This window comes from Podarcis pityusensis, assembly GCF_964106645.2.
Source record: "Podarcis pityusensis genome assembly, chromosome: 11".
Lineage (NCBI taxonomy): Eukaryota > Metazoa > Chordata > Lepidosauria > Squamata > Lacertidae > Podarcis > Podarcis pityusensis.
In genome coordinates this window covers 15,403,394-15,428,721 of record NC_138036.1, presented here as the reverse complement: position 1 = coordinate 15,428,721, position 25,328 = coordinate 15,403,394, and the positions used below count along the sequence as shown (strand labels likewise).

Sequence of the window (25,328 nt, the reverse complement as noted above, 5' to 3'; positions counted from 1 at the left end):
AGTGTGCATGCACACGAAAGCTTATACCAAGAACTAACTTAGTTGGTCTTTAAGGTGCTACAGGAAGGAATTTTTTTATTTGGGCTTTTAAAGCGAGGGTAGCGAGTGGGCGGTGACTCTGCTCAAACCACGTGGGTCCACAAAGCCCTCGCACCCCTCTCCTCGCCTTATGGGCGGGGCTGGCTTGGTTACTACGCAGGAGGGGGCGGGGCGATAAAACGGGGCCCCGCCCACCCTGCCGCGGCGCTCTTCGTCTCGCTGGGCGCGCTCTGGCCCCGCCCGCCCCCCGGGAGCCTCGGCCAATCAGGTAGCGCCCTGTTGGCCGAGCCGGGTCTGCGCGCAGCTGGGGCCAAGATGGCGGCGGTGTGGGTGCAGAAGGGGAGCCTGGCTGGGAGGTTTCTTGTAGCAGCCGTGTTCTGCCTCGTCGGCAGCCTCTTCTCCGCCACAGACGCCTCCGGCCAGATAGACGCCGGAGCTGCCGGCCCCGCGCCGCCTCACCGGCGGTTCGAGTACAAATACAGTTTCAAGGGGCCGCACTTGGTGCAGGGGGACGGGTCGGTGCCTTTCTGGGTGCACACGGGCAGTAAGTACCGGCGGGCAGGGCTCCGCGGGTGGAGGGGAGGGAGCGCCAGGGGTCCGACGGCTTCACGTCAGGCCCGGGGCTTCGGCTCAGGGAAGCGCCGCAAGCAAACAGCAAAGGCGAGGGTGCCCCTGAGCCTGTGCAGAGTGCGGCTGCCTGAACATGCGCGGTTTGTCTACGCGCGCCTGGGGTTCGCAGGTCCAGCAGATTCTCCGCCCTCACGAAAAATAAAAATGTACATATTACGACGACCCCGGCGGGGGGAAGCTGCAAACCTAGAAAGGCCTCCCTGGCGTTGAGGTCTGCTTCCTGACCTCCTTATCTGTCAGGTCTGCCACGTGGCCCTTCTGGACTTTCTCCCCTCGCCCTTAATAGTACAGGTAGGAGAAGCTTCCACATGCGCAGGATGGGAAAAGCAAGGCATATGGCTGGAGGCTGTGTGTTGTTCTCCCTTCATCTCAGGTATTTTGGGGTTTTCCCTTGTGTTGCTGCTGCTTCCTTATCAGAAGTAGGTAAAGTGGGCCAAAGGTTGACGGTGGTCCTCTACCTTTGGTGCTGAGATAGTTGTACAAAATGCTGAAAGCTAAATGAAAACGTAGTCTGTTCGGCCAAGGCACTACTTCGCAGGAGCGCATATTTGGGAGAAAATAGGGGGGAAACACAAATAACTTGTGAAGCCTTAGCTGAGTTCTCCTAAGTGCTTGGTTAAGTCTTGCTGTATGCACACACACTCCTTCTGTAGAGCTTATAACGAAAGCAATGCTCGCTGCTCAGAGTGATGGTGATATTTATTGGCCTTCTATGTGGGTCTTGTAATTATGCCCATCCAAAATATATATATAGTAGCCTGTTAAGTGCTGACAGAAGTGGGACTCCAGAAACAATGATGCCCCTAAACATCAGTTGCTCTGGAGTCAGATCATACCCACCATGACTCTAGCCATTGATAGTGTTATCCTCTGTGTTTCCAGCTGTCTTTTGCAGCTAGCTAAGTTGGTGCCCATTGCTGTCTCCTGTAGGAAAAAGTTCAATAGTTCCAACTATGCATCGCGTGAAGAAATACATTTTTTTAACCTGTCCTGAGTCTTCCAACATTCACGTTCAGTGGGTTTCTAAAAGTTCTTGTGCCATGTGAGAATGAGGGGGAAAAACCTCTGTCAAGCTTTCCCCATGCCATGGCTAATTTCATAAACTTTTGACATGCACCAGGTCTTCTGTGATGTGAATGCAATGAGGATAAAAGGTCTGGCGCCACTGTTTTCAAACCTGTTGCATATTGGAGTGGATGCAGGGAACCTGTGGCCCTCCAGATGTTGTTGGACTACAACTCTTTCCATCTTCAGGCAGCATGGCCAATGGTCAGGAAAGTTAGTTGAGATCCAGCAACATCTGGCTGCAGCTTCCTCACTCCTGCCTTACATAGTAGTATTCACTCTAGATGCATGCCTTTTCTCCTTCCTGCACCATGCACACGCTTCTGCCTGCTGCTATTGCTATTGATCATTTATATAGCAACACTACTGTGATTTGGCTTCTCTTTAAAGGAATTACAAGGTTTGGACAGGGAGTCGTGGCTTTATTAGCACAGACACACCATTGCCACCTCATCTTTCAGTTGGTGAATACCTGTCACCTACTCATTTTGTTTTATATTATTGGCTTATTGGTACAGGCCTTTCCTCACCCCTTCCCCCAATCCTTTGTAACCAAGAGTAAAGACTTGTTGAATGTGACTTGAGCAGAAAATCTATTCTAATTTTCCTCAAGAAAAGCACAAGCCTTTATTTCCTGCACTCCTTCATACTGTGACATTATTTTATTAACCTCTGTCCCAATTTTATAGCATGTAGGCACAAGTTGTAATACTTTATTGTCCCTGAATGCTATTACTGTATGTGTTCATTCTACTTAAAAAACTTTAGCATATATAGCTTGCTGATGGAGCAGCGTATTTCTTTTTACAGAAGTGTTTACACTGTCGTGGTGCTTTTCCACGGTAGGTGATTAGTAGCATCTTTCATTCCCATGAGGTAAACCACACCATATGGTGCTTAGGTAAGCCACAAAGATGTCTCTGTAATAGGTTTCTTTAAATGTGTTCTGACAAGCACAGTGCTCTTTCTGTTGCTTGTTTGTTCATGTCATTACCCCCTGTGCCACTTTATTGCAGTGAGATACCTACAGTTTAAATGATTTTTCTCATATAAGTGTGTCTAATGGACAGAAATAATTTTTACTCATGCTGGTAATAGTGACTACTGATTGGAGGGCGGCAGCTATTCCTTACTAGGTCCTAATTAACATATTAGGATCTTGGGATCCTGCTGTCAGCGGCCTGCTTTAGCAACCTGATCCCACTCAGGGACTTTCCGTAGCTAACGTGTTTGGTCTTGAGGTTGTAAATTCAGATTGCAATGTGTGACTTGTCATTAGTTTGCTAACTCAGTACATGATGCAGGTGCCATAAGGATAGTCTAAATATACTCTTTAAGAATGAACATGTTCTTTTTATTGAACATGTTATTGAACATGTGAAATTACTTTAAACTGAAATTTTGCATGTGGTTTCCTGCTTTCTATGTTTTAGTCAAAGCATTTATAGAAATGCCATATGGGAAACCATTGTATAGTTATGGTGATGTGTCACAAGTGACAGAAATGAGAGGCCTGCTTATAATTTTTTCTGTGTCCAGCAGCATCTGTTTCTCTGACCCCCTCTGACAGTTATTTCATTTTAATAAAATATATTAAAACAAAAACTTTAGTCTGATAAGAGTTTTGATTAATTTGGTCTTAATCCATGTATTATACTGCGACTTCTTTTTGTCTTTATTTCTAATGTACCAGCCTCACTGCCTGCAGTTTGTTCTAATGTTGACTGCTCTGTCATTGATTAAACCAGCACTTGAAACACGAAGCAAATAACTTCTGATACTGCAATCATTTGATTGAATAAGCAATAAAGAAACCCTCACACTTAACACAATAGCCTTGTTACTAATGAATTGGGGAAAACAAACAAAATATCTGCACACTGTTTTCTTGAAACCTTCTTGGGCAGAACGGGACATGGTTCTACAGCTAATACGAGCTGCTTAGTGTATTGCAATATATTTTGCAAAGTACTTATTTCTATAGTGGAATATAATATTGGAATGGGGAGGGATGTTTGTGCATGTTGTATTTTTACAGAGCAGGACTGTGATCATGTGTGCTGTGGTTTTGTTTTATTTTTCAATACTCAGTGCCCCAAATGCCCTCATTTAGGATCTTCACAGCACTGTTCTGATTCACCACATGCTGAAACCTTTCTAGTTTGCTTTGCATTGGGGTCTAGATTCCCTTGACTTTGGGCCACAAGTATTGAAACAAAACGATGGGTCTCCACAGTGTAAGTAAACTGGCCATGTTCCTTTTGTCTGCCAGATGTTGCCTCAGTGACAGATAAGAAATGAACCTGCTCTTTTTTAAGTTCTGTAGAAATCATTTGCTCTGTCACAGTGTTATGCTGTTTTATGAGGTTTTCTAAATGTTCTTAGTCAATGGTGTAGCATAGAGGTTGAAGGGTTATTAGGGCAAACAAATATGTGACTCCTATTCCCTCCTCCCTAAAAAAAAAATCTCACTTTTCTATTTACATGTGGATGTGCATGGCTTACGCACAAGCTTATCTTCATCAGCCAACCTAACTTGTAATTCCACTTCATTCCTACTACATAATTCTAAAACTTGCCCAATATCCTACATTTTCACATATGGCCCAGATTCTGGATATTGAGGCCAGAGTCTTGCAGTATGTGTGCCTGACTTCAAACTAGGTGTTCTCAGATTTTCTGACAAGAGTAAAACCTTCCACATCTTAAATTTGCAACATGTGAAGACCGCATCCATGAGAATCACAGTTCTTTAGTTTATTCACCACTACAAGCATCAACTGAGTTTACACTTTGAGATTGGCATTGTGTTGAGGGAGCACCATGTTTAAGGATTCATTTTCTCGTTCCACTGCAACACTGTAGTGTTGACTTGATCATTCACCATTAAATATTATCAGTGTCATAGTTCTCCATTTCAATCTTGGCTTGGTCATAGTCATCTCAGTCTAACCAGGTGGTTGTGAGGCTAAACTATGGGCACTGGTGGTGCACAATGTAGGCTGCCCTTCGCTCTTTGGAATATGGCTGGGGTAAAACACATGTAATTTTCGGTTGTCAAAAATAAATTCTGCAAATGGAGCCAATGGTGTGTGTTTTTCTGCAGCAGTTGTTCTTTGAAACACTTGATTTTAAAAATCTGTTTCTTACTTTCCTTTCAGATGCTATACCCAGCGCTGATCAGATAAGAATAACTCCATCATTAAAAAGTCAGAGGGGATCAGTATGGACAAAAAGCAAATCTATATTTGAATACTGGGAAATTGAAGTGACTTTCCGAGTGACAGGGAGAGGACGAGTAGGAGCTGATGGACTGGTAGGTAGAATGGTTGCATTTGCAGACACATCGGTTGTATGAACCCGAGGCCTAAAATTTAGATTTGAATTTCTCTAAATAGGCAGTCTGGTTTACAGAAGAACAAGGCTTAGACGGTCCTGTTTTCGGAGCAGCAGATAACTGGAATGGAGTTGGCATCTTCTTTGACTCATTTGACAACGATGCAAAGGTTAGTGGAAAGCCATACAGAATATGCACAGCAAATAAAGTTCTCTAATAGTGTGTGTAGTAGCCCTATTTTGTATGAGGTTCTGTAGACTCTAGATGCCCATTTCTTAAGATAGTTGATGCAGAACATGTGAATTTACAGCCAGTTTGCACTTGGAAGCACATCCTACTGAATTTAATGACTTGCCATAGAATTGCCACCTAAAATATATTTTGCAGAGCAGGTTCATAAACTGTCTCTTGTTGCCAGTAGTAGAATCTTAGCACAGGATCCTATGAACATCTGTATCAGGTCAGTTGTTCAAAGGATTGGGAGGTAATAAATGCTTGGGTTCCTTGAAGATCATTTAACTATTTACATGGTATCCCATCATATATTGTTAGAGTGGATAGCATGTTGGGGCAAACAAAAAATGATTTATTTATTTATTTATTTTGTAATTGCATTGTTGTGTTTTTAAAACAAAACCTTGACCCTTTCGTTTCCAAAACCTTGACCCTTTCCAAAGTGGAAACTTGTTCACTGGGGAAACTGTTATAGTGCATAATGCCCACCCATCTATGCAGATCGAGTGGGTATGTGCAAGATGCTTTCAGGATAATGTAAGGGTAGCTCTGCATTTGAACACATTGGAAGAGAATGCATTCGTACATATTCTCTGTTGAGCTAGAATGGATGCAAGTGCCTTCTGAATTAGGCAAAAGGGTCTGTCTCGTCTGGCTTTGTCACCAGATAGTTCTGATAAGCCCATAGATGGGGAAAAGGCAGTAGCTTTCTTTCACTGTTGCTTTTCAGGAACTGATACTCAGAGGTATGCTGCCTTTGAAATACAGAGGTTCCATGTAGCCCTCATGACAAGCTAGATTATGTTGCTTAGACCTGTTCTTCATGAGTTTGACTTCTTCCCTTCCATGTCTTATGTGAAAATGCAATAACACTGAAGTTGTTGGCAAAAAAAAAAAATCAAACCTAACTGTAACTAATGGTGGGGGGTAGAGAAGGAAGAGCAGCTTCTCTTAATCTCTGAATTAGCGCTCCTTTTGCATGAAGTCTAGAGACTTTTGTGTAAAAATCAGTTGCTTTTTCTTAAAAGTTTAAGGGCCTCATTCAGCCACCCAAAGTTATTCATGTTGGCAAGTCTTGCTGAACAGGTGTGGCCCAATATAAAGAGCTATTTCATTGGTAGGCTTTGTTGGGGTTTTTTGACTGCTTCTCAGTTATTTTGTTAGAGATAGTGGTATCGCACCAAGTCTTAAAAGTCCTTGGCTTTGATTTTTCCTGTTGTGTGTTAAGCTGTCTAGCTTTACTTAGCTCTTTGCATACTTCTGAACAATGCCTTTTACTGTTAATCTTCTTATTCGTGAATACTAATGCTTCAAGTTGGCGTTGTTTATTCTCTGATAAGATATGAATAGTCTGTATCAAGTGTTATTATTTAATAAATTTCTGTATTATATGAAGAGCATGGGGCAGTTTACAGTCTAAAAACACAAAAATACATACAATAATAACAAACGAAAACAATACCCTCCTCCACACAGTTGAAAAGTTGTGTTAACTGGCTCTCTGAACACTTCATAGGCCCCTCACTGGCCCTGCTTCACAACCCAAGTGCTTTTTTTCCTGGCTACAATGTGTTCTTAAACTCTGATAATGCCTCAGATTACGACCAGTGCGTGATTCAGGACCACAAACTTCACAGAAGCATTGTACTAGGTTTTTTTACTATACATTGCTAAGCAGCTTCACCTTTCATGTTAGATGAGTTCTAGATTAGTCTTAAAAACCACTTTTGAGAGAGACTTTTATCTTGATATGTGTTTCCCCCTCAGAAAAACAACCCAGCGGTGATTGTTGTTGGCAACAATGGCAAGCTCCATTATGACCATCAAAAGTAAGTTCTCTGTGGAAAGATATTTGGAAGGCTTATAAATGAAAATTCTTGAAGTAAATTATGTTTGTTTGCTTTCATTTTGATTTCATCCTGTGCAATGACAGAGGGTTGCATCATGTTCTAAAATGAGCGAAAGCTGGGTGTATATTTGGGATTCCCCAAATACAGTTGTTTCTTTGTAAGCGTTTTAGTGTTGCATGTGCGCTGATGCAGATATCGTCGTTTTTTATTATTACTATTAATGAGTAGGAAAAATGAACTCAAAGCAACTGAGACACAGATATGAAAGCAAGGGTAAAAACAACCTAAAAGACAATGATAATAATAAAGGAGCAAATCGAATTCAACTCCACCCCACTAAAAATATGCAGAGTTGAGCTCCAAAGGCATTGGTGAATAGAACTATTTTTTTAACCTCATGCCTTAAAAACAGATCAAGATGATGCCAGGTTTCATATCATGGCTAACAGTAGTTAGGCTTCTCTGAGTCTTTGCCAGGAACTGCAAGTGGTTTTTTAAACTACTTGCAGTTCCTGGCAAAGAGGGGTTTTTTGCTGCATGTGGTTTCTTCTTTAGAGTGTACGTTAATGGAAATTATGATAAGTACCGGTATTTAATTTCTTGATTAGATTGCTTGAACTTTATTCTAGTCATGGTGTCAACTCTGCACACCTGTGTGTATTCTACAGTGGTGCCTCGCAAGACGAAATTAATTCGTTCCGCGAGTTTTTTCGTCTTGCAGTTTTTTTCGTCTTGCGAAGCACGGTGTCGGAAAAGCTTTGGAAAAGCTTCAAAAATCACCAAAGTCCTCAAAAACCTCAAAAAAGGCTACCACACCGCGTGCTATGAGTTGCTCCTCGAAGTCAAGTCGCAACTGTATTAACGGTGTTAAGAAAAAGGAAACAAACTTGCAAGACGTTTCCGTCTTGCGAAGCAAGCCCATAGGGAAAATCGTCTTGCGAAGCAGCTAAAAAAACCAAAAACCCTTTCGTTTTGCGAGTTTTCCGTCTTGCGAGGCATTCGTCTTGCGAGGTACCACTGTACCATATTTCTGGTTTTAAAGTTTGTCTGTTCCCTCTTAAAGTGATGGTTCCACACAAGCACTGGCGTCGTGTCAAAGAGACTTTCGTAACAAACCTTACCCTGTTCGAGCAAAGATCACATACTACCAAAAGATGCTAACTGTATGTACTCTTAATTCTTATTATATTCCTCTCATTATGTGTGCATATTATAATGTTGCAGTCTCTGAGCAGGCATACTTCCTTAGGGATTTAAAAGCTGGGAAAGATTATTAATGAAAGCAAGATGTGTGTGTCTTTGTTAGGAGAGGCCAGGTAGTTTGTACAATCAGAGTTTGTATTCCATTTGTTTCTAGTTTGGCCTATTGCATCTTGCAGAACAACATTTCCCCCCTCTCAAAGCTAAACAGAAGTTGGGTGCAGCATAGGAAAAACGTGGCACTGTATTGATTGCATTCATAGTAAGGACTGCAGGGTAACTAGGGATTATTATCATTCATTGTGCCTTTAGGTATAAAGAATGGAATTCTCAATAAATAGGCTGCAATACAGGCTTGAAGTAACACATTTGATGGTGCCCCTTAATGGAAAGTTAAATAGTGTTTTAAATTACAATTTTATCGCATAATTTACACAGATTAAGGCTGCATTTTAATGTTTTAATGTTGTATTTTAATCTTGTTTTTAAGTTGTATTCATTCAACTTGTTTTTATTATTGGTTGTTAGCCACCCTGAGCCCGGCCTTGGCTGGGAAGGGCGGGGTATAAATAAAATTTATTATTATTATTATTATTATTATTATTATTATTATTTACACAGATTAAGATGTAGGAGCAAGCTAGTTGGCCTTGGGCATCACAATGAGTTCCTCACCATATGTTTGAGGGTGGGTACAGAGGAATTCCACTGTAATTGACATACATTTAGCATCTCTACGAAATCTCAGGTGGCAGAATGGTGAGAAACCCTCAGAATGCCTCTGCTAGTTGAAGTAGACCTATATGGGCTAGACAGGGAATTGGCCAAACACTGTATAAGGCAACTTCCTATCTTTACATCTCTCTCTCTTTAAAAGATATTGATCAACAATGGATTTACTCCAGACAAAGAAGACTATGAGTTTTGTGCCAAAGTGGAAAACATGGTGCTTCCTTCAAATGGATACTTTGGGATCTCTGCAGCAACTGGTGGCCTTGCAGGTGATTTTTAGTACTCAAGACATACCTTCTCTCCTTCCTTTTTAGCAAAGACTTCCCCTCTCCCTTGGGTAAATTAATAACTGCTAAATTGTGAAATGTCTGCCAGCTTAGTAACAAGAGAATCGGCAACCATGACTGGCACCTGATGCTAATGTGCTTTGTGGAAGTCTGCAGAAGAAAGGAATTAGACAAGGATGTAGAAGTTCAAGTCGTTGCCCTAGATGCGTTCCTTTTGGTTAAATCGCTTCTGGTTCACGGCACTTGTACATACCAGTGCTATTGGTGGGTGGGGTTGGGCAGAGACTCCTTTATGAGTTTCTCTTCCTGATGGAGAGGGATAGAGTCAAGAGCATTGGCTCCAGTAAGAACGCTTCTGTATAGCACTGTGCCCAGTCTAGGAGGGTGCTGGTTTTAACTTCATGGAGGCTCAATCTGATGTCCTTTAAGATCCTCACCACCAAGAGCTTTGGGAGCAGGGAGATTGTTGTTTGAGGAAATAGAGGCCCAAAGTCTCTTAGTGCCGTGATGCTTGAGTCTGCGACAGTCAGCTCTCTGGGGCCCCAGATGCTGACGGTCAGCCTTGCAATGCATATCTGTCAATGCATCTCAGCAATCTTACTGTGTGGTACTGCTGGTCACGCAGTAGACCAGGTGCAGAGGCGAACTTTCTTTTATACGGATGTCATTCTACTGTGTTGGAACAATCAGAGCTAATCACTTGCTGTGTTTGGGATTTTTTTTTTTACCCAGATGACCACGATGTCTTGTCTTTCCTGACTTTCCAGTTGACGGAGCCTAGCAAAGTCGTGGTAGGCATCCTTGGGCAATAAAAATTACTTCCCTCGATGTATTTGTGTGACAGGGGCTTTGTGAGAAAAGAGATTTCCCCTGTTCATGTCAGCACTGGATAATACTTCACTCTCACAGTTTGAAGAGTGTTTAAATGAAACAAAAGTTGAATGTTTGGCTTGCAACTGGGGGAACTTCCTTCTTTTTATATATAATGGTGTTTTGGCAGCCATCACCCATCTGCAAGCTATCTGTCAATTTGTGCTTCAGTTCTAATATATTACCTTAAATTGTACTTTGAGTCAATGATTCCTAGCCTTTGGATAAGGAGAAAAGAATTGCTGTAGAGTTATTTAGCTGAACGTTGCTTCCACATAGGTTCTTTAAGGTGAACGCCCTGAAGCCTTAATGATTGAGGAACTGTCATTGACATCAATATTTGAATATTGCATTCATGAATTTGATGGGCTCCAGGTAGTAGGTGATGGCACGCTGGTTATGAAGTCCTTTCCTTAAACTTTGCAGTGTCTTGATTAAGCCTAGCCAAAAACACACATTGGGATGTCGGAAAACCACGATTGCTTGAATTCAGCAGCTGTAATGCATGTACAAGGTCCTGTGTGGTTGGGATGAAATTGCTTGCCCAGAGCAATGTGGGTGAGAATGCAATGCAGAACTGGATGTGGCTGTTGCTTTGAACTGATTGGATGCAGGTTAGAGGGGTGTGGTCTTCTTATTGTACCATCTGTCAACATGGTCAACATGATCTAAAAAATATTGGTCCATGCTTGATTGTTAGTGTGTGAGAACAGGCCAGAGGGAAGTGGTATATTAGCGATTTGTTAGTTCATTAGGAGAAAGTCATGTGAACAAATGCTAACTTTTCTGGCTGCTAATGGTAGGGGTAGGTCTGGATGCAGAATACCAAAGATATTTGCTGGAGACATTCAGAATAGCCTCCTAAACAAATTTCTCTTAAAATTGGTTTTATAGCCTCCCCCTGATACAGAAATTCCTGAAAAGGACAAAGAGAAATATCAAGAAGAGTTTCAGCATTTCCAGCAAGAGCTGGACAAAAAGAAGGAGGAATTTCAGAAGGAGCACCCTGACATGCAAGGGCAGCCTAGTAAGTGGCCAGGTAACTGGGAAGAGGGATGACTCGGTTTCAAATATTTGCCTTCTTGTGATGCATTCATCTTGATTTGCTGTTAGACATCTGCTATGGTAACATCTTAAACCATAATAAAAATAAGCTATGATTTTTAATGATTGAGCGGTATGGTTGTGCACCCTGCTACACTAATGGTTGCTTCATTTGCACAGTGCTTCTGCCAGGAAACAAGCAAGTGTAGCTTCAGTCATTCAAACCTGGGTTCATGACTTCCTTCTCTCCAAGCCAAAAACGAGTGGAAACCAAGAACAAACTTTGCGTTCTGCTGATGGTTTGGAGGGAAGCAAACCATGAGCCGGGTTTGGACAAATCAAGCTAAATGAGGCTCATTTCCTGGCATGATTTCATTGACATTCATTTCATTGACATTATTTACATATAAACACACACGGAGCACTGCAACATGGCTCCCTCTCTCTCTCTCTAGCATCAGACAGCAAAGAGAAAAGGAACAAAGGACAATAGTCCCACTTCACGGAACACAGTAACACAAACATCCTGTCTCCATCACTTCCCACTTTGTGGAGTCAAAACATACACCTTCATGTGAAAGCCAACAATCCCATGACTGCAATCACGGAGCAGGAATTCTAACATTGATAACGTATACCTAGAATGTCCTTTCAGTTTGTTTCTTATTTGTTTTTTAAGCGGATGATCTCTACGAGACTGTGAGTGATCGTGAGCTTAGGCAAATCTTTGAAGGCCAGAATCGAATTCATCTTGAAATAAAGCAGCTCAACAGGCAGTTGGACATGATTCTGGATGAGCAGAGGAGATACGTCTCTACAGTGGCAGAAGAGATTTCCAAAAGAGGAAGTGGTGGCCCAGCACAGCCAGGCCAGGCAAGCAAAACACGCAGTTCATGCATGTATCTCAGGTCCCCTTCTTTGCCGTTCTTCACTAACTGTATTGGGTTTGTGTCTCTTTCTGTGTTTCCTTAAGGTCCCCCAACAGGAGCTTGATAATGTTGTAAGAACTCAAGAGGAGGTCCTGAGACAAGTCATCGAAATGAAGTAAGAGTGCATGCACAAAAGAGGACGTAACCCACCCCCACTTTGTTTCTGAGTTGTGTTTCATGTTGCCTGGTGCATATACAGAAGTGTTGGGACTTGGGATTTCCTTCCTCTTTATAATGCGCTTGAGAAAAGTGTTATCTTTGCTCACTTAGCCTTTATCATTGCAACCATGAATGATAGCAGAACAAAGAAAATTACTAATTACAACAAAACGAAATGTGCGCAATAATAGTTTAACTTACTTATCACACTACCGAGAAGGTAGAAAATTAGAAGCCACCAAGGCAAACCCTACCTCCACCGATCCATTATTGCAATATTATTTTGACACATTATTGACACATTATTGCAAGAAGCCAACAGAAAAAAGAATTTCTGCCATTCAGACCTGCTTGTGTCCCCACCCCCCAGCTGAATTGAGAAATTTTGAACCAATTGCAGAAAAGCAAGGCAATATAAACATCTTCTATAAAACCACTGCATTCTCTTAGAGGGTTTAGAATGTTTTTCTAGGCTTCATTTTTTATTTATTTAAAGGAGTAGCAGCCAACCTGATGCCCTCCAGATGTTTTGTGGGCTACAGCTCCCATCACCCCTGGCCATTGGCCATGCTGACTGGGGCTGATGGGAGTTGTAGTTTAACATCATCTGGAGGGCACTATACTGGGCAAGCTGCCTAATAGGAAGCCTCGTTACCTTCTGTTTATTTGTGTAGGGCTCCTTTCTATTCATTTTTCTCTCTGTTCACTGCTTAAGCATTTTACACTGTGCAGCACCCAATGTATTTACAGACTTCTAGGGGACTCTGAAATGTGAGCAAATATGTTTCAGTAAGGTTGTAGAGTTTCCCTCTAAAATAGCATGTGTTTGGGTAAACTGAGGTTGCTTTATGATGATGAAATGGGAGAGGGTTCCAGGTGGTAGGCCTGCAAAACCAACAGTTCTGGCAGTGGAGTTTTGAGTAGCTGTGTGGCAAGGTTCATTGGCGCGAGAGGAGAGCTTTAGGGCTGATAGTTGAGAGGACCGTGTGAATGAGTGCAGGACAAAGTGTGGCCTTTGTGCCCTCTATGAAGTCCCACCTATGGAGCACTCTAAAGCAGCGGTAGCATGGCTAATGGTCAAGGATGATGGGAGTTAGTAGTTTAGAACACCCTAGAGGACTCCCCATTGGCTACCCCTCTTCTAAAGCTTTTGCCAGGAAGCGGGCACTTGCCTCTCACTCCCAGAGGGAGATGTACCAAGTGTCAACACATGTTCTTGTACACAGAGTAAGCACCCGCCCAAACAGTTGTTTCCTCACAATTGCATTACTGGGCTCTGCCCATCAGAATGCCTGTGAGCTTGTGTCGCCCCTGTGTTCAGTTTGAAAACAAGAGAGGGCTATACCTTGTAGGAGATGTTCTTGCAATCTTCGCGCAACGGCTTTGAACCGTTAACGTTGATCACTGTTAATGGTTCAAGGACTGCTCCTTCAGTGTGCCTAAGTAGGTCAGCTTTTATAGAATAAAGATTATAGAATGTACTTCCATTTTCACCCTTGTTTCTTGGGGACGGCTTTTATTTTAATATTCTTGGCAAATCTTTATGCCGGACAAGTAAATTAGATTTCCTTGTTAACATCAGAAGCCTGCCCTTTTAGTGACTACTTATTAAGAAAGCTTTTGCGTAACATCATCTTAATATTTTCAGCTTGAGATTAAAGAATGTCTTGCGGATACAAAACAAAAACAAATCAGTATCCCCAACCCCCAGCTTCCTGGCCTTTGTGGCCATCGCCAGAGGGGGAAAGACTTACTGTCCTTGTAATTTTCATGTCAAGATTTGTATGTTTCCTAATCGCTTCATTAGAAAAGACTTCTAGCTTATGTAGAAGAAATTGGTCCGCTTCCCTTTTTGACCAGAGCCTTGTTGAAATAAAGTGCGCTGTGTCGAGTGTATACTGGGATTTTTTATCCATAACATTTGCATTTCTGGTAACTTGACAAGTAGATGAGTTACTTGATTATAATCTATTTTAAAAACAACAACAAAAAACCTTACTTAAGCCTGGGAATTCCCTGCTAAACATGTAACGGTCTATATTTTTCTGGAACAATATACACATGTGGCACGTAAACAGTTTTCTTTTAAACAGTTGTTGGGGGTAAATGAGGCCAAGAGATACGTTTCATCCAGTGACTTTGATGGCTTTGAGCCTTGGTCTCCTAAAACAGTATTCTAATCCTGAACCAATGTTGAGGAACCTTTGGCCCTTGACTATGTTGTCTGGGGCTAATAGGAATTGTGATTCCGGCAACATCTGATGGGCCAGTTCCCAACTCCTGTCTTAAACAAGGTTCTGGGATCCAGGAGGCAGTTCAGCTCCATGTTTTGCAAATTTAAATCATATGCAACTGGTAACCAATGAATCATTCATATCTGTGAATGTTGCATCTTAACAATGCCTGCTTAAAACATGAAGCGTTTATGCTTAGCAACACTTAAATGAAGATGAGCTTTCCAATGTGTTTGAATATTTACACGAAGCAGTGATTTGAATCGGTTCTTTTAAGTAAAGTTGCAATCACTGTTATTATATGGCTGAATAAAGAGCTTTACTAAAGGCTACAGGGTAAGTCTCTGAACAAAGAGTTGCTGTGAAATCATCTTTTGTCCAAGCAAATGTAAAGTTTCAAGTAAATTAATAGAACCAAATTTGGGGCATAGACTTTGATTATTCTGTTAACAATGAAAGGGATTATCATTCATATGATGATATGTCGCTGTAGATGCTAATCCTCTTTGCAACTGGAAAGAGGCATCACAACAAGAAACTTATATGAACATATTGATTAAGAAACAGGCCTGCCTCCCTTATCCAATCAGTTTAGATGTCTAATATCACCAGTTACAGCATCTGCACTTTTTGTGGCTTTAATTTTCTTTTCTGTAAGAGCAGAAAATGAATTTATTCCAAGATAATTCTGTGTATTGCATTGATGCACGCGGGAAATGAAATTTGTCGTATAAAAGGTAATCACGGGCCATGTCTTTAAATCTTTGCTTATCCCTAAAGCATATTCTGCTGCTTGAAACAGATTTTAGCTTCCTTAGAGTTTTGACATCATTTAAAGCTTTGGGAGACTTGGATTCAGACCAGTCTTTGGAACAAAGTTGTAAGCCTTGCGACAGCCACAAAATATTTTATTGCACACAGCTAGATTGCTGAAGTCTGACACTGAAACACTGCAAAGCTGCATCATCATCTGCAGAGTAGAATAATAGAATTTTTTTTAGAATTCATTACTAAAGAATGGTGGGTTTTCTTACTTTATTTTTCCTTTTAAAATTTTTTATTTCACTTTACTTCTACTTTACTTGGGCACTTTTATACCATCCAGTCAACTGTGCTGCTGATCAATGCTGTAATCTACTTACCTGGGAGTAAGTGCCATTTAACTCAGTGGGACCTAATTCTGGGCAGATGTGTATAGGACTACACCTGAGGAGAGTAGATATAATTTCCAAATAAAATTGGGGTGCAGGGAGCCAGACTTGGACTCTAAACAACATCTGGATACGTACAGAATCTCCACCCCTTATGAAATGCATATAACTGTTGGGCTAGTGTAAGGGCTTTCCTGACGCCTATTCTAAAATGCCTTGATTTGGGGCATGTGTCTGATTGGCTCTCCACACCCAGACAACACACAAGGCTAGCTAGGTGTGCACCTCTGGACAGCAGCAAACACTCAAACCTGCAGCTTGACTTGGGAAATCTTGAGCAGCCAGTGAGTTGTGCTGTCTTACCTGAAACACAGCCCAATCAAAAGGGAGCTTTAACCCCACCTTCCTTGGACTGGGCAGCAGCAATGGTCGTGGTAGAATCTCACCCTTGGCTGCTCACTCCCATCTGCTGTATCTTGGTTCCATATATGGGAATAAGCAGCAGAGATACACAAAGGGACTGTTTGAATAGAGTGCTTGCTCTTAGCTTGTCTCTCTTTTCCTTGGCCCTCGCAAGTAGTGGACCAAACAAACTGTGCTAAGAGAGTTGTTTGCCTCTGTTAGCTTTGCAGCTGTAAGGAGGCTAGAGAAGCTTTTGGTCCTCTCTTACGGCTGGTTACTTCCTTTGGGAAGGAGGGCGAACCTGTGTTTGGGAGGGGAAATATCACGATTGGGTTTTTTTGTCTCTTTCCAGGAACTCTGTGGGAGAAACACTGAGGCTAGTCAGTGGCAGTCAACATGCTGCCTCTGCTGGTGGAATCTATGAAACAACCCAGCACTTCAATGACATCAAGGAGCATCTCCATGTAGTAAAGAGGGACATCGAACATCTAGTCCAGAGGAACATGGTACTGCAGTCTCTTTGCTGCACTGTGTCTGCTTGCATGCTACCAAGGGAGTGTTTTAAGGCCTGGCAAGGTGCCAGGGTTGGGCATTTGACTTGGGCAAGGATCACTACCTCATAGGTGCTTGGATCCTAGATTGTCTGTGACAATGCTGATTGGCCCCAAAGCTTCAGAGCCGCTCAGAAGCCCCCCAAGGCTCCAGAGGAGGCTGTCAGACCAGGGTTGTGCATGTGAAATTCTGCACACACTTCCTTCCCATTGACATTCAGTTAGGTTTCCAAGTAAGCATGCTTGGGATGGTGATGCGGATTTGCTTTTTTTCACCTGTTGCCTGTCCAGTCATTTTTGCATGCTTCTTGGGTGGATCTGTGTCTGTGTGTGTGTGTGTGAGAGAGAGAGAGAGAGAGAGAGAGAGAATATGCATAGCATGAGAGACTTGAGGCGTCACTGGTTTTATTGCTAAACTTTTATTCTGAAGTAATTTTGAGGTATTTATTGTTTTCTGATAGTAGGGCTGTCTTGAGTCATTTTGAGATTAAAGACTAAAATCCAAATGTCAACATTTGCCTGTAAAAACCTATACAGTGGTACCTCAGGTTACAGATGCTTCAGGTTACAGACTCCACTAACCCAGAAATAGTACCTTGGGTTAAGAACTTTGCTTCAGGATGAGAACAGAAATCGCGCAGCAGCGGCAATGGGAGGGCCCATTAGCTAAAGTGGTGCTTCAGATTAAGAACAGTTTCAGGTTAAGATTGGACCTCCAGAATGAATTAAGTACTTAACCCGAGGTACCACTGTATTGCCACTCTTTTGGATGGAGTTGGCATGATAGCTCATCTACCAAGGCTCACTCCTCTACAGGAGACCCACTGCCAAGAAGCCCTGGCCCCTGCTGCTGCTGCTCGTGGTTGCCTCTCTGCCTGCTTTTTTCCCCTTTCTCCCTGGCCCAGAGGGAACTGACAGCAGCAATGAGCAGGAGGATTATCAATCACCCACCTGCTCACTTGACTATTGGGTCTCTTTTGTGGCCAGCAATGGCGTAACGGTGATGAAGGGAAAGCAGCAACATTGGGAGCAATAGCCATGAAGAGGTGGTGAGAAAATGGTCTTGCCAAAGGGCCCTCCGGAACCTGAAGTTCTAGAGTGATGCCCAAAATCTCTGCCTGTCGGTAGGCTTGGTTACCTCCTGTGAATATACCAACACTCTGGTACATTCACAAGTATTCCTTGCACTCTCTTACACGGAAGAACAAGGGAAACCTTCCCTACTGCATATTGCATTTGCTGAGAAATTGTTCTCTTCCCTCTTGCTTTCTAGCCATCAAATGAAAAACCTAAATGTCCAGAGTTGCCACAGTTCCCATCATGTTTATCAACAACACACTTCTTTATATTTGTGGCAGTCCAGACTTTACTGTTCATCGGTTACATCATGTATAGGTAAGTTGGAATGCGTTTTGCATGCATCGTGCCAGAATAGAATTGATTCAGTGGCTCAAAAGTGCAAAACAGTCTCTCCTAAGCAGGCATCAGTAACTGCAGAGAGGGAGGTATAAAAACCTTCCCTTGTCTGAACAAGATGAAATAAATGGTAGGCTTTGCCCTGTCATTGGTGCCAGGGTGACTTGGTAGCTAGCCAAAACTCCCTTTCCACCCTGCCCTCCCAAGGTCTTGCTTGCAGTGTCAGAGTTTCAGAGGTGCTTGGAATTTCTCAGGTCCCCTGCCCAACCGCAGGGAGCCACCCTCTCTTGTCCTCCCAGTTCTGAGCTCAGTAAGAACCACCCTGAAGCTGTGTTGAGCCTCAGTGAAACTCTGAAAGTGAGATATCTCTGGCTGCTTTTCAGAACTCTGAAGCTCACTGTGAAGTACCCAGTTCTTCTCCAGAGCTTGAGTTTAAAGGCACACTCTGGTGGATTTCTGACTTAAAACAGTTTTTCTTAACCAGTTCCAGTTCTCAGAATCGCACACAAATACTTAGAAATTTTCTGCAGAGATGAAATCTGAGTGGGACTCCTGAGAAAGAGTCTCTTCTTTGTTTGTGCATAGATCCTCCATCTCTCTTGTGACCATCATTTCCAGGATCTTAACCACTTCATTATATTGTCTTCCATATTTCAGGAGTCTGGGCTATTTTTCCTCAGCCAGTCTGCATCCTAAAGCATAATAATAATAATAATAATAATAATAATAATAATAATAATTAATAATATATTATCTATACCCCACCCATCTGGCTGGGTTTCCCCAGCCACTCTGGGCGGCTTCCAACAGAATATTAAAATACAATCTTAAACATTAAAAGCTTCCCTAAACAGAGCTGCCCTCAGATGTCTTCTAAAAGTCTGGTAGTTGTTTAGCATGAACTAAGATAATTGTGCCACCCCACCTTAAATTCTGCAGTAGGAAAGCTATGCACCCGTGTCCAGTATTGAGGCTGTTAGGTTAAGCATCTCATTAGCAACTGAAGCCTGGCAACTCCCAATAACATACCTCTCTAATCAAGGGTTCCCAAAAGTTCAAAGTACACTTCCGCGGGACAAAGAAGCAATTGCATCGCCCTTTCTCTTATGTCAGCTTTTAAGATTAGCACTGCCTACACCTTTTTCTTGCCCTAGGGCAGGGCTGGCTTCCCCTGCCCCCCAGCTTGAGTATTGCATTCACCATACTGCATGGCAGCAGTGATGTAGGGCTCCCTCTGCTCCCCATGCAAATTAATGGCAAGCGTGATCTCTCTGCTAATTTGGATAAGGAGAAAAAAAAGAGACACTCCTCCTGGCTGGCTGTAGCAATGGAGAGGAGGCTGGCAAGCCACTTCAAATGGCTTTGCGGGCCTGATTCTGGGGACAAGTGACAGAGATTATGTTTGCTAGAAGTGCCAAGTTCTGTAGAACAGAAGTGGACAAGATTTTGCAGGCTAAACAACACACTGCACGGCAATAGTCTTGTTGTCTCCTCTATTTGTGCAGCATGCCCTTGGGGAATAGTTGCTTTGAAATGCAGAAGAGCAACTTTTGGGAGCCACTTCTCCAGCCACCCACAGTTCCAAACTGGTGGAGGACAGAGAGTTTCAGGAGGGAAATGATTTGCACAGGAAGAGTTAAACGCCATTCTCTTCCCCCACCCACCCACCCACACATCCCTTCTTTGCTTCAAAGTTCCTACTTTCAAGGATCTTCTCCAACAGAGTCACTACATACAGGTGTAGGTAGTTTGTCCCTAAAAGGACCAAAAAGTTAGTGCAAAATAAAGTAGGTTAAAATGGCCACACTTTCACAAAGCTTTTTTATTATTATTTGAAAGAACCTGAAACAATTTTGAAAACTCAGCCCTAACCACACTTCGGCCTGCATGTCTGAAGAGTTGACTCAGTTGGTTCACATTCAGCTGGGGGGGTGGTTCATGCCCGTTCTGCTTCTAGTCTTAGCCCATAAGAAAGGGAGCCCAGACTAGTGCTTGTACCACTCTGGCTGATGTTTGCACCCTTGCTCTGAATTCTAGATCTGAAGTTCCTAGATCTGAAAGAGGTACTGCCTTGCTGAAATGAGCAAAAGGCTTCCTGCGTTTGGTTTTGCTAATTGCTCTCCCCTTTTTGTTTGCGTGCAGGACTCAGCAAGAAGCTGCAGCCAAGAAGTTCTTTTGATGGCCAGCCTGTGTGCATCTGGTGTGTGAATGCAGAACGTTACAGGAGTTGCAGATGAGGGAAACTTTAGTGTTTAAAATGCTTCAATATTTTAAATTATTGAGTGTTTACTGAATACGCTGAATTTCAGATAAAATGTAAAATTGACAATGACGCTGAGGAAGAAATGAGACCAGTTCTGTCCTTGCGTTTCCAGGAGATGTTGGAATATGCCCCTTAATTCTACTGTCAAGATACTTCCCAGGCAGAGAACTGGGACTGTGGTCCTGCTCGCACTGATTATTACATTATCTGATTTTGGGTGGGCAGGAAGAACTGCTGTAAAACATTTGTTACATATCAGATTTATTTGGGGTTGGGAAACCTTAAAATTGCATTCCCCTTCTGTTTTATGGAAAGAGGTTGCAAAACTAGCATTCATATCTTGGGCAAGTTCAGTCTGGTATGTTGCAAGCCCACCTTCAAAAATATTCACAATAACAGTGATCAGCAGAGACATTTAATCAAAAGGTCTTTAGAGCAACGATTCAGTGGACCAACACAAGGTGGAATTTTCTTGTGTGGCGACAACGGAAGAAAACAAGTCTGCCAAATACTGTAGTCCTTTCAAGCATGTTTTGGTATAGTTCTTCTGAAACTGACCATACTTTTGTAAAAGTGTTCTTTAACCTCTCTTCAAGGAAGAGACCTTAGCTTGCATGACTTTTTAAAATTAATCTGAGTTCAGAGTATATGATATAGTGGTGGTCTTCTTTTAAAAAAAAAAAATCACTGAGCAGTGTTGAAAACCATGCCGATCCTGCAGTGAACTCTTTAGAATGTTCTCCAAAACGTTGAATACCTTCACCTGGGAACATTGTGAGTGCACATCAACCGTTTTCTTACAAACTGGCCCATTGTTGATCATCCCTGCTTTTGCTGTACAGGTGTTGTTTATAATCCGCTTAAAGTTTTTGGTGCCTCGCCGCCTTATCATGTAAACACATTACATGGGAATTCCCACGCCCCAGCTGAAAATACAGATTTACTCTTGCCTTGTTTACATCTTACAATTCGCTCTTGTTGCCTTCCAAATTGTATTCAAATGGCCGTGGAAATTGTAGGCCTTTAATAGAATTTAAATCAGGATTTCTAACAATGTTTGACTTTAAGAATTGTATCCAGTGCTGTTCTTTTGCTTGTGGAAAGGTTTTTGACCCTGTGAATGGAGGAGTGAGGGGAGTGAGTTTTGCCAAATGCCCCTTCCCTTCACACCATCTCTGACTTTGCTGGAGGATTTGACAACCATCTGGAGCGGGGCTGGGGAGAGGCAATGGGGATTGCAGAGGAAGTACACAATCAGCAAAAACTCACTTCTGTTCACAGGAGTTCTGCAAACGGAAGGACAGTATTGGAATCCACCCTGAACATTTTTCAAAAGGCAGCAACAGTCTACCACGTTCAGTATTACGTACGTTAAAGGCATATTGCCCTTGTCAGCTTGGAAAAACTGAACAAATCTATGCAATAGTTTTCTCCTTCTCAAATGTGGTCTCCCCCCTTCCCTCCCTGCCATGACTTCAGTAACATTATGTGCTGAATTATAGATGTTTCTCATCAGGCTTTTATTTACTGTTTGTTGAAGGACCTGCTGCTCAAAACTTCAATTCATAATATGCAAATAAGGACAAATAAAACAGCAGCAGCAGCATTTTTAAATAACCAAAATCATACAAGAGGGCAAATTAACTTGCTCAGACTCACACCAGCAAGTATTTTTACAGGTGCCTTGGACTAAATGAAATACGTAAAAGCTACTGTTCTTTTTTTAATTAGAAAAGGAACATCTGCTCAAGTTTTGCTCCCACCAGCACCAAAGAAAGATACGTCTTCTACTGCAGAAAGACTTTTCAGTGCTTTTTATGCTGAAAGAACTGATTTCAGTGAGATGTTTCTTTCTGAAATACCGTTGGAGAAACGAGAATCTGCTTGTAGACGACATCTCTTATCTTCTTTCAACAAAATGTGAAACTTCCCAGCTGTGATGCATTCAGTTTGAGAATTAAAATATTGAAGCAACCAGTGGTATTGTTATCTTGTGTCCGGGTGGGATAAAACTGGGTCTTGAAGTAACCTGTAGCCTGGGAAGTAATACCAGAGCAATGCTTTTCTGAAAACTGCAGCATTTTGACCTATGTCTTGAATGGGAGTAGAAGGCTGCCAAAACACACCCCTTTTCAAAGGTGGTGTTCCAAACTGGTGCATCTTGACTTGGTGCTAGCAAAAAGAAGAGATTTGCTATGTGATCCCTGCCAATTCTACACATTCTAAACCGAGCTACTCCCACTTTTTCATAATTCTCAGCTATACTCTCTGTTCTGGTATGCGGTCAAATGTAAGCACATTTTCCAAAAGGCTACTTGTGTTAGCATTTCTAATTGGTGTAAATACTATTCCTTTAGACTGCAAGAGAACAACGTACGAATCCAGTTTTAGAAGCACTTTGCATCAAACCGGTGCTGTGTTGTTCACTGGTACACATGATCGTGCTGATGATGGATAAAATTCAAACGAGCAAGTGCAGAATGTCCTTAACTATGTACAGACCACCTTCTATGGGTGAAACCTACTGTTTAATGGAAAAACACTGCTGAAGATAACTTTGTATCGTCAACTCCTGTATGCTTAAAAGAAAAAGCTGTCCTGTTGTCCTCAAAATCCAAGCACTTAAAGGAAATTGGAAATGAATTTGAATAAAAGTACCTATTTTTAGCAATGATTTGTTGACATTTGTAATTTGTCAAAGCTGCGCTGGTAGCGGGAAGGAGGAACAAGATGCTTAAGGTGATTGTTTTAAAGTGATTCAACCTATAATATGAAGACTTATCTGTATACAAAGTAAAATATCCCAAGTTTCCCCCCAGTATTACTCAGTCCGGGTGGGTGGGGATGGCAGTCTTCAGCCTTCGGACTGAATGCAGCCTCCATACCTTTTATATCCTAGCAACTCTTCCCAGGCCCTGCTTCTCACTGCCTGGCCTTGACTGCTTCTGCGTGGCTGGGATGCCCTTAGAATCTTGACCACAGCTGTGTCCATTCTCCCATTTAGTCTGCACCCACCACTGGTTTGAGAAGCGATGTGCACACAGCATTAGCCCCAATCCATATCCATCCTTTTCTTATGAAGTACAGTCATACCTCATGTTACGTTTGCTTCATGTTACATTTTTTCAGGTTGCGTCCCGTGGCGACCCGGAAGTACCGGAAAGGGTTACTTCCGGGTTTCGCTGCTCACGCATGCACAGTAACGCTAAATTGCGCTTCGCACATGCGCACAAGCGCCAAATCATGCTGCGCAGATACGGTGCTTCAGGTTGCGGGCTTTTCATGTTGTGAACGGGCCTCTGGAACGGATCCCGTTCGCAACCAGAGGTACCACTGTACTGCATTTTGATGTGTCTTCCCCCTTCCCTCCCTCCATGGGTTCCATATTTAATATGAAATTTTCTGCATCTTTTTCCTTTAGTCATCTGTTATGTATCTATTGTTGCCATAAATAATTCCACATTACAAGTGATTACATCCCTGCCAATGATTTTAACTGTTTACAGTGGTCTTTTAAGAATTTACTCCAGTCTTTTAAAAATACTTAATCTTCCGGGTTTCTGATCTTCCCCATCAGTTTCGCCGTCTCTGTGTTCGCTATCAGTTTTGTCCGCCATTCTTCTCTTGTTGGTACTTCTTTCTTCCTTCCATCTCTGGGCTAGTAGCATTCTTGCTGCTGACATTACATACATAAAAAGTCTCTTGTCCTCTTTTGATATCTCTTCACCTATTATACCTAACAGAAAAGCTTCTGGCTTTTTTGTTTTTAAACATTTTCTTTAATTCATTATATATCATTTCCCAGAAAGCTTTTACCTGTGCACAAGTCCACCACATGTGGTTAAAAAGTATCCTTCCCTTTGCGTTTCCAACACAGATTCGAACTAGTTTTATACAGTTTCGCAATTTTACTCTGTTAGATACCAACCACACATCATTTTTGACTTCAGTGCATTTCTAAGCCACTAATGTGTACAAAGCCAATGTCTCTTGCCTGCGTGGAGAGACGTTGTGGTGCATGAGAGGAGATACGATAGCCATCTTCAAATATCTTAAGGGCTGTCCCATGGAAGATGGAGCAAGCCTGCTCTGGACCTGTAGCAAAGGTTTCGAGTTACAAGAAAGGAGATTTTGACTCTGCAGTAGGAAGCACTTTCTGACAGGAAGAGCTGTTTGACAGTGGAATGGACTCCCTCAGGAAGTTGTGGACTATCCTTCCTTTGAGGTTTTTTTAGCAGAGGTTGGATGGCCGTCTGTCATGGATGCTTTAGTTGAGGTTTTTGCATTGTAGGACTTTGACTGGACCCTTGGGATCCCTTCCAATTCCATGATTGTATGATTCTGTGTGTGAGAGAGAGCACAGAAAACTGCCTTTCTCCTGTCTGGGATGTGGCCTAGTGCTTAAAGATAAACCTATTCATCTGCTCACATCTGCTTTCAGCCCTGCCCATCATGGTTTTCCAGGAGGTGATATTCCAGTCTTTTTCAAAATAATGATTGGCAAATTCACGGTGCCCTTCCTCTGTGGCAGCATTCAGAGCTGCAATGAGCTATAAACGTGGAAAAAATAATATACATTTAAAGTTGCTTTGGGCTAGTGTGTCTAGCTCAGTATTATTCTACATGCCAACCTCTCCAGGCAAAGCTTATTGGGCTAGTGGGTTGGTTTTTTTGAAAGACTGAAAGCCATATCAGTCTTTTTAAATTTCCTATAAAGCAAATCAAAACCATCTTGGACAACCTTGCCCAAGATGCTATCTTATTTCAAAAGGAAAGTTCATGTCTGCTGATTAACAAGTGATAAGCTTGGCTTACTGAACATCCTGTACTATTTTTAAGGAGTAGGGTGTCCTTTAATTAGAAAGGTACTAAGGTGGATTAAGGGATTAGCCAAGAATGACTCCTCCCATATGTCCAACGAAATGGGTGGCTCTG

General features: G+C 42.3%; 1 protein-coding gene across 3 annotated transcripts; it reads left to right on the top strand.

Moving 5' to 3' along the window:
* Positions 1–321: 321 nt before the first annotated feature.
* On the top strand, positions 322–23,064 carry LMAN1 (lectin, mannose binding 1). 3 transcript variants are annotated; one of them, XM_080973543.1, is made up of 14 exons: positions 322–583; positions 4,896–5,050; positions 5,133–5,240; positions 7,073–7,134; positions 8,219–8,318; positions 9,233–9,356; positions 10,107–10,165; positions 11,139–11,271; positions 11,968–12,161; positions 12,262–12,332; positions 16,516–16,669; positions 17,988–18,109; positions 20,273–20,330; positions 22,751–23,064. In XM_080973543.1, exons 1-13 carry the CDS (start codon positions 355–357, stop codon positions 20,307–20,309), a joined length of 1,548 nt encoding a protein of 515 aa, XP_080829669.1. In that variant the 5' UTR covers positions 322–354; the 3' UTR covers positions 20,310–20,330; positions 22,751–23,064. The 3 variants fall into 3 exon arrangements, with proteins under 3 accessions (XP_080829669.1, XP_080829668.1, XP_080829667.1); XM_080973542.1 differs by having other exon boundaries at positions 22,125–23,064; XM_080973541.1 differs by having other exon boundaries at positions 20,273–23,064.
* The last annotated feature ends 2,264 nt before the right edge of the window (positions 23,065–25,328 follow it).